This window comes from Arachis ipaensis, chromosome B07, assembly GCF_000816755.2.
Source record: "Arachis ipaensis cultivar K30076 chromosome B07, Araip1.1, whole genome shotgun sequence".
Taxonomy (NCBI): Eukaryota; Viridiplantae; Streptophyta; class Magnoliopsida; order Fabales; family Fabaceae; genus Arachis; species Arachis ipaensis.
The window spans coordinates 109,323,354-109,332,957 of record NC_029791.2 but is presented as its reverse complement, the minus strand read 5'-3'; the positions used below and the strand labels follow the sequence as shown (position 1 = coordinate 109,332,957).

At 38.5% G+C, this 9,604-nt stretch overlaps 2 protein-coding genes and 1 long non-coding RNA gene across 3 annotated transcripts in view; 1 reads left to right on the top strand and 2 right to left on the bottom strand.

Moving 5' to 3' along the window:
* On the top strand, positions 401–2,395 carry LOC107610187 (cytochrome P450 82C4). The gene is made up of 2 exons (XM_016312288.2): positions 401–1,390; positions 1,577–2,395. The coding sequence occupies exons 1-2, from the start codon at positions 455–457 to the stop codon at positions 2,201–2,203; spliced, it is 1,563 nt and encodes a 520-aa protein (XP_016167774.1). The 5' UTR covers positions 401–454; the 3' UTR covers positions 2,204–2,395.
* LOC110264716 lies at positions 3,955–4,303 on the bottom strand. The gene is made up of 3 exons (XR_002350888.1): positions 4,223–4,303; positions 4,177–4,181; positions 3,955–4,129 (listed from the first exon to the last, which is right to left on the bottom strand). It is a non-coding gene; the product is annotated as an uncharacterized LOC110264716 (long non-coding RNA).
* The window catches only part of LOC107607616, a 2,587-nt gene continuing 434 nt past the window's right edge, over positions 7,452–9,604 (bottom strand). Inside the window, exons 2-4 of the mRNA XM_016309546.1 lie at positions 8,849–9,577; positions 7,947–8,419; positions 7,452–7,856 (exon numbers count right to left, since the gene is read on the bottom strand). Of these exons, the coding sequence (XP_016165032.1) occupies positions 7,452–7,856; positions 7,947–8,419; positions 8,849–9,577 (1,607 nt within the window). The remainder of the gene's footprint in view (positions 7,857–7,946; positions 8,420–8,848; positions 9,578–9,604) is intronic.

Below are 9,604 nucleotides of genomic sequence, written 5' to 3'. Positions count from 1 at the left end.
TGAAGGGAAATATATTGATCTTTTTACAATTGCTCTCTTTTAAAAAATAATTATAATTAAGGCATGAATAATGATGTTTGCACATTCCGTAGTTGGTAGTTGATAAAATGCTCTGACTCCCAAGAATGGCTTAGCTTGTAGTAGTATATTAGTATATAAATTATTTGTAGTCAACTTGTACATACACGAGAAAATTAATTCCCGTACTCCTGTTAACATAATAAGTAGTTTACTTTGGAAACTATACATCATCACATCGCATTATGACATATTACGTTTAAATTGCAATTAATATAACCAATAATCCACTGAATTTGTTAATGGCCTAATTGGAGTCACGGCATGCTTCATCTTGTATGTCAGTTTAGTCCTATTTGCATTCTATAAATTGCTTCACCGTTATGTCCATCTTGTACAACATTATTCAATTGTAATTTCTAAACACTACTAAACCATGAATATCTCATTTCAGTTAACCATTGTTGCTATTCTGTTATCATTTATATGCTACGCATTTTTGAGCAAGAGAAAGAACAAAGAAAGCGGCAAAGAGGCTCCTGTCCCGAATGGTGCATGGCCAATAATTGGCCATCTACACCTTCTAGGCAGCCACGACCAGCTACTTTACAGAACGCTCGGCAGAATGGCAGATCAATACGGGCCAGCCTTTAATATCTGGCTTGGCAGTCGTCGAGCATTCGTGGTGAGTAGCTGGGAAGTAGCAAAAGAATGCTTCACAACAAATGACAAAGCACTTGCCTCACGTCCCACCACGGTGGCCGCAAAACACATGGGATACAACTATGCAGTGTTCGGTTTTGCGCCTTACAGCGCCTTCTGGCGCGAGATGAGAAAGATTGCGACTCTTGAACTTCTCTCCAACCGCAGGCTTGAAATGCTCAAGCACGTTAGAATCTCCGAGCTCAACATAGGAATAAGGGACCTTTACAACTCTTGGGTTCAGAACAATTCAAATCCTGTGGTTGTTGAACTTAACCGATGGCTGGAGGATTTGTCTCTAAACACGGTGGTTAGAATGGTGGCGGGGAAACGCTACTTTGGCGCCTCTGCTAAGTGTGGTGATGACGAGGCAAGGCGATGCCAGAAAGCTATTAACCAATTCTTTCATCTGATAGGGATATTTGTTGTTTCAGATGCTGTTCCATTTCTGCGTTGGTTGGATGTGCAGGGGCATGAGAAAGCAATGAAGAAGACGGCTAAGGAGTTAGATGAGATACTTGATGGGTGGTTGCAGGAGCATCGAAAGAGTAGGGTTCATGGAGAAGAAGATGATCGAGACTTCATTGATGTCATGTTGTCCCTCCAAGAAGGTGGTCACCTTTCAAATTTCCAATACGATTCCGACACAAGTATCAAATCAACTTGCCTTGTAAGTTGAACACGATGACCACTCACATAAAATCCTTCCTACTAAATTGTTAGTTAAAAATGATTAGATAATTTAATATAGAGGAATGTTAGGGTCAGCAAGTTTTGTAATTTGTAGCTATCAATTAGTTATTATTAGTGTTTTTAATGGTACGAAATTATATCTATATTATATTATGTATGGCAGGCACTTATACTTGGAGGGAGTGATACCACAGCTGGGACACTTACCTGGGCAATCTCTTTGCTTCTCAATAATCCTGACGCATTAAGAAAGGCACAAGAAGAATTGGACCTGCATGTTGGTAAGGAAAGGCAAGTTGAGGACTCAGATATTAGAAATCTTAGATATATTGAAGCCATTATTAAGGAAACCCTGAGGCTCTACCCAGCTGGTCCACTCCTAGGACCAAGAGAAGCCCAAGAAGATTGCACCGTTGCTGGTTATCATGTGCCAGCTGGCACACGGTTGGTGGTTAACTTGTGGAAGATTCATAGGGATCCAAGGGTTTGGAAAGACCCTTGTTCATTTCAACCGGAGAGGTTTCTCACAAGCCATCATGCAGCTATTGATGTTAGAGGTCAAAACTTTGAACTTATTCCTTTTGGATCTGGGAGAAGATCATGTCCTGGCATGTCGTTTGCGCTCCAAGTTCTTCACTTGACGCTTGCTCGTCTGCTTCATGCATTTGATTTTGCAACTATCTCCAACGAGCCAGTTGATATGACTGAGAGTCCAGGTTTAACCATTCCTAAGGCAACTCCACTGGAGATTCTCATTACTCCCCGTCTTCAACCACAACTATATGGCTAGCTACTCATTATAATAATTAAATTCCTCAAGTTTGCAGTAGAATTTCTAGATTAAGCATTGTTCTTGAATAAGGAATTGATAAAATTCTAGTTGTTTGATGTTACAGGCCACTAATCACCGTTACTATGGTAAGAGAATAAAAAAATGTTATTTGTATACTAAAATTAGCTACGAAAATTAGCTTGTATGTATTTTTATATAAATACATGTGTAGTTTAATTCATTTTAATATGTATTTTATATTTTAATGTATATTTTATATTAATAACTAATTTTATTGACTAATTTTAATATACATATAATATAATTGGAAGTGGAATTATTGTTTCTCTAAAATAATATATAAAAATAAATAAATGCACACAAAATCATAAATATATTATAATGTAAATTTTAAAAATATATAAGTAACTAAGAGTATAACATGAACTAAAGCCTCGTAAGCTCATCAGGGGCAGTGCGGTTTGGTTCGGTTTTTGAAGAAAAAGCCATCCGATCCGATCGTTTAATTAAGCTGCGGTTCGGTTTGGTTCGGTTTTTTTTCAAAGTCATCCGAACCAAACCAAACCAATTAAAATCGGTTTGGTTTGGTTCGGTTTGTTCGATTTTTTCAATCAAAAAAAAATTCTACCATACTATTATGCAAAGTCATAACATTGAAATCGACAAACCGAAATACACAATAGCTAACAAAGTCTTGATCTAATGAAACATAACGACAACAGAATTCAAATACGACAATTAAAGAAGTTTAATAGTTCAACAGTCAACACAACTGAAAATAAAAATAAATTATCATTAAACTGATAGCAAAGTTATGGTGTCTTCTCTAACAAAATAGCTAAACTTCATAATGCAAACGAACCTGAAATAAAAAAAAAACAGTTACATAATAAGAACAACAAGAACAACAACAACAATAATAATTATAATAATAATAATAATATAAGGAAAACAATTATTACCATAACAACTTAACAAGATGTACTTTAATCAGACTCAACACCAGAATCTTCTTCATTGGGATCACGAGTCGGTGCAACTTCTACAAAATATATAAAATAAGAAACAATCATAACAAATAATATATATTAATAAAAACTAGATTAAAATAAAGAAAATTATAAGTAGAAACTTAACCATACCTAATTCCAACTTCTCCAATTCCTCGATGAGTTCCTCAGGGACAAGTTTTGGAGAGTTTCGGAGCCAATTTTGGGTATAAATTAACGCTTCAACTGTCATTGGAGCTAGAGAACTCCTATAATTATTCAACACCCTTTCTCCAGTACTAAATGCCGATTCTGAAACAACTGTAGAAACTGGCATGGCTAAGACGTCTCTTGTAATATGCCCAAGAATTGAAAATTTAGTGGAATTCACTTTCCACCAATTTAGTATAAACAAATACAATAAAGCAAGGACAGAAACCAGCAATAAACAAGCAATAAACAAAACTGAACAAAATTTGATAATCTAAACAAGCAATAAACAAAACCAGCAATAAACAAGCAATAAATAAAACTGAACAAAATTTGATAATCTAAACAAGCAATAAACAAAACCAGCAATAAACAACCAATAAACTAGCAATAAACCAGCAATAAACAAGCAATAACCAGCAATAAAAAAGCAATAAACAAGCAATAAACAAAACTGAACAAAACCTGATAATCTAAACAAGCAATAAACAAAACCAGTAATAAACAAGCAATAAACAAGCAATAAACTAGCAATAAACCAGCAATAAACAAGCAATAACCAGCAATAAACAAGCAATAAACTGAACAAAACCTGATAATCTGAAAATTAAATCAAGGACAGAAACCAGCAACTGAAGTTTAAATCAATAACCAGCAATAAACAAGCAATAAACTTAACAAAACCTGATAATCTGAAAATTAAATCAAGGACAGAAACCAGCAACTGAAGTTCAAATCAATAACCAGCAATAAACAAGCAATAAACTGAACAAAATCTGATAATCTGAAAATTAAATCAAGGACAGAAACTAGCAACTGAAGTTTAAATCAATAAACAAGCAATAAACTGAACAAAACCTGATAATCTGAAAATTAAATCAAGGACAGAAACCAGGAACTGAAGTTTAAACCACTAACCAACAATGCATCAATAAAGTTTACCTGAATAGATGGCTCGGGCTCCATATGCACTTGAATCGGTGGCTGGGTGGGAGACTATGAGGGGCTGTCTTGATCGTGGGTGACCCTACAAAACCCAGAAACGCTGCTAGGTGGAGGCGGCGAGGTCGGAGGTGGCGAGGTCAGAGGTCCTGTGTTGATCGTCACCCGTCGGTGCTGCCTGCTATGCTACCCTGTGGCTTTTGGGTCAGTGGATGACTGGGTGGTGGCGAGCCAGGCGAGGTGCTGTGTTGAGGGATCTTCGTCATCATGGTGCACCGGCGTAGGGGATCTGCTATGTTCGACGGTGGGATTTGGAGGAAGGCTTCGAGTCTCAAGGAGGTGGGTGGCTCAGGCTGGCTCTATGGCTGGGTCTGGGTGAGTGGGTGTGCACTGTGCAAGCTGCAGAGGGCGAGATGTGGTGGCTCAGGCAGGCTGGCTCCGATCTGGGATTCGGGGGTTAGGTACTTAGGTTTCCATGGGGGATTTGGGGAGGGACTCGCGCAGCAGTAAGGAAGGTAAGTAGGTAACGCGTTTGGGGGGGTGGGGTAGGTAGTTTTTAATTTTTAGGGTTTTAGGAAGAACCGGTTCGATTCGGTTTGGTTAGGGTTTTGGTGGCAAGAATTGAAAATCGAACTGAACTGCAAAAAATAGCAAAACATCGCTTTTTTTGGTTTTTGATTTTCGGTTTTTTCGGTTCGGTTTATCGATTTAGTTCGGTCCGGATCGGTTTTGAACACCCCTAAGCTCATGTACGTTGGAAACAGGTAGTACGACATCAAAATTAAATAAATTAACAATTCAACTAACAATTAATTCAATAAATAACTATCTGTTTACAAAATTTCGACTGATTGAGATTTCGACATGATATAGCAGAATACTCACTATAGTGTGAGTCAAGTCGAAAATGACATAGGTTGGAATTTGATAATTGCACATGGTTTTATCTGGTAGCACTATACAGGACGTGAGACTTGGAGACTAGAATAAAAATCAAGATGTGAAGTCCACTTTAGAAAACAAGTTCCTTCGCAGTTAAGGTAAGGTTGTGAATTGTGAAAATATGAGAAAAGAGAAGTTAGATTGTGGAAAGAGAAGCATTATATAGTCCATTCTTATGATCCTATAAATAAGAAAAGCTTGGAAGAGCTAAGAGATTTCAATTTAAATACTTCACCAAAACACAAATCTCTACAAACACTACAAGAAAATACCTCAATTATCACGCTTTCAAAGCGTGGCGATAACTTTTTGCCACGCTTTTTGAGCTACCGCTATGCTTTTGAAAAGGTCATATCTGCTAGCGTGGCGGTTGTTCTATCGCCACGCTTTTGGTGGCCTATCACCACATTTTTTTGCCACGTTTTTTACATATTACCATACTTAAAAGCGTGACTGTATGTGGAAAATATAGCCACGCTTTTAAAGCGTAGCTATATGTGAGACATGGCCTTACTTTTGAAACATGCCAATAGAGATATGGCCACACTTTAAAAGCGTGCCAATAGAGAGAGATATGGCCACGCTTTTAAAGCATGGCGATAGCGAGATATGACCATGCTTTTAAAATGTGGCAATAGCGAGAGATACGGCCACACTTTAAAAGTGTGGCAATAGTCTTATCAAATTATAAAAAAAATTATTTTTCTGACTTTACCTTCATCGCTGCACAATGTAAATTTTCAATCCTTTTTTATTACCAAACCTATAAATATAATATGCAATTTTTATTACAAGACAAATCAAATAATAATTAGTGACATATAATTTTTGCTATAATTATTGTATATATTAAAAAACTAATATTCAAATACAAAATAAATCTCGAGTTCAAATAACAATACAAATGAATACAAGCTCTATTCAAACCAAACACATAGCCGTGCAAAAAAAACAAAAAAAAAATAAAAAATATAAAGAATTAATTTTTTACAAACTAGTTATATTTATCTCCGCCGTCAACGTCTTCTTATAGTAGGGCCTATGTACTGCCCTCTCTTAGGGTGTGTTTGTGAAACACGTTAGAGAGGATAAAGGTGCGTTTCAATGCTTTGAATGCTGTTCTTTAATGTTTGGCAATTTTTCTTCTCTGAACGTCAACGTGATTCTGCATCCCAAAAGCTGGTTTACTAGAAGTAAAAAATTATAGCTTCAGCGTTTACTCAACTTTATTTTAACTAATATTATCCAAATAATATTTATTTTATTAAGATCAATTTTAGTAAAAATTGCCAAACATAAATCATGTTGGCACAAACTAACTTCTACTCAAAATCAATTCTACAAAATCACTTTTATTCAAACTCCAGTTTGTCCAACCTAAATCCAAACACACACTTAATCATCAAGTTCTCTAGCAGTTGAGTCTCCTCTAACCATGTCACTTCAGATGCTTTATCTACCTCAACACCTTTTTTATTTAAAAATTAACACATGTTAGGATTTGGCTTTTTCCATTAGGCTTATTATTATTAGGACAAGGAGGTAAGAGAAGTACTTGAAAGATCTTTGATAGGAAGAGACCTTCGAAAATTGGAGCAGTGTGTCACGGCCTTGGACACACTCCAACGCTACCGTGCCGGCACTCGGACTTACTCAACCTCTTGAGTTAAGACCAAGTCAGCCTAACCCTCAATACTTAGCAAGAAAGCTAAGAATACAAGCGAACACAAGAGAAAGGAAGCTTTGGTGGAAGAACACTTTATTGCTCAAGTGTGGTTACAAATGATTCACACACACCCAAACTCTAACTCTCACCCCTATTTATAGCCATCCACCTCCTCAATGGATGGTTAGGATTAAATCTAATCAACGGTCCAGATTAATCATCCAGAACCTTCTTTACAAATATCTATTCTACCACAAATCTCTAAATGTTTCTAGATTATTCCATACCACTCTTTATACTTCTATATACATCTACACTCTTCTAGAATACTCTATGACCTTCCAGAGTCTTCTAGAACCTTCTAGGGTATTTCGGGACCTTCTAGGACATTCTAGAATGTTCCGGAACCATCTAGAGTATTCTCAAACATTCCAGAAAACTATACAAACACTGTTAAATCTAACTTTCTAAAATTTACCGTGACATTTTCCCCCACCTAATGCGCAGACGTCCTCGTCGCGTTCTGTTCATGATAGCGCTCTAGATGTTCTTGAAATTGCCATAGATCTTCGTGAGTTTCCCAGCTAGCTTCGGTTATCGAGAGCCCTTTCCACTTGATCAAATATTGGATACTCGGTGGCACCCCTCTTCGTCGCACGATGCGATTAGCTAAGATCTCTTCGATTTCTTTATCAAAGGATCTAATTACCACGGGCGGAGCGCGACTTGAGTCACCTCTACTCGGTTCGTCTTGGTCTCCATGATATGGTTTAAGCATACTCACATGGAAGACCGGGTGGATCTTCATAGAGGGAGGGAGTTGTACTTTGTAAGCAACCTCCCCAACACGTCCAATGATCTCAAATGGCCCTTCGTATTTGCGGATTAAGCCCTTATGAACCTTGCGAAAGGCTTTGAATTGTTGTGGAAGAAGTTTGATCATTACCTTGTCTCCCACTTGATAGCTTGCATGCCTCCTCTTCTTATCTGCCCATTTCTTCATCCTCTTGGCAGCTTTGTCGAGGTAAGAACGAGTGACATTTGCTTGTTCTTCCCATGAATTAATTATATGATAAGCTCCAGGGCTCTTCCCTGAGTAAGAGGAAGAAAGAGAGTGAGGTGTAAGCGGCTGTTGTCTAGTCACAATCTCGAATGGGCTCTTCCCTGTAGACTCACTCCTTTGCAGATTGTATGAGAATTGAGCAATGTCTAGGAGTTTTGTCCAATCCTTCTGATTAGCGCTTACAAAATGCCTCAAGTAACACTCAAGTAAGGCATTCACTCTCTCAGTATGCCCATCGGTTTGAGGATGGAAGCTTGTTGAGAAATGAAGCTCCGACCCAAGGAGTTTGAACAACTCTGTCCATAGTCGTCCTGTGAAGCGTGGATCTCGATCACTAATGATGCTCTTAGGCAATCCCCGGTACTTCACCACATTCTTGAAGAATAGTCGTGCTGGTTCCTCTGCAGTGCAGTCATTAGGGGCAGGTATAAAGGTAGCATACTTCGAAAATCGATCCACTACCACGAGAATAGATCCAAACCCCTCGGACTTCAGTAAGACAGAGATGAAATCTAGAGAGACACTTTCCCACGGTCGCTCTGATGGAGGCAGAGGTTCCAACAACCCGCTTGGTGTCTTGTTTTCAATCTTATCTTGTTGGCACACAAGACAAGTCTTCACCTAGCTCTCCACTTCATCTCTCATTTGAGGCCAATAATAAGAAGATTCAATGAGTGCCAAGGTCCTTCGCTGACCTTGGTGACCAGCCCACTTAGTGTCGTGGCATTCCCTCACTAATTTTCTTCTTAGATTTTCCCATTTAGGGACGTATAGTCTTCTCCCTTTAGTGTAGAGAAGGTCATTTTCTAACCAAAATCTTTTGGTCTTACCTTCTCTAGCCAATTCCACCAACTTCTTGGCTAATGGATCGTGATGCAACCCTTCCTTGATGATATGCATAATATCTCCTTCAACCATAGAAATGGCCGCTAACTCAGCCTTGCGACTCAGCGCATCTGCTACCACATTAGTCTTGCCTGACTTGTATTCGAATTCAAAATCAAACTCAACCAAGAAGTCTTGCCACCTAGCTTGTTTGGGGCTTAACTTCTTTTGAGTTTGGAAGTAGCTTGTAGCCACATTGTCTGTCTTGACGATGAAGTGTGAACCAAGCAAGTAGTGATGCCAAGTTCTCAGACAATGCACCACCGCGGTCATCTCCTTCTCTTGGACAGTGTATCGCCTCTCTGTATCATTCAACTTGCGACTCTCAAAGGCAATAGGATGTCCTTCTTGCATCAGAGCTCCTCCAATAGCGTAGTCAGAAGCATCAGTGTGGACTTCAAACACCTTTGAGTAGTCGGGTAGTGCTAGTACTGGTCCTTCTGTGATAGCAGCCTTCAACTCATCAAAAGCCTTTTGACACTCCTTTGACCATTCCCAAGAGTGGTTCTTCTTGAGAAGATCAGTTAATGGTGCAGCCTTGGTGGAGTATCCCTTGATAAATCTCTGATAGTAATTAGCCAACCCAAGGAATGACCTCAATTCAGATACCTTGTTTGGAGGTTCCCACTCTTTGATAGCCTTCACTTTTCCTTGATCCATGCAGAGAGTTCCATCTTTAATGATGTGTCCCAAGAAGAGGA

Excerpts from the sequence above, each read along its gene's own strand:
- LOC107610187 (XM_016312288.2), top strand. The coding sequence starts at position 455 with ATGAATATCTCATTTCAGTTAACCATTGTTGCTATTCTGTTATCATTT. Across the intron at positions 1,391-1,576 it reads GTATCAAATCAACTTGCCTT|GCACTTATACTTGGAGGGAG; the intron begins GTAAGTTGAACA and ends TATGTATGGCAG.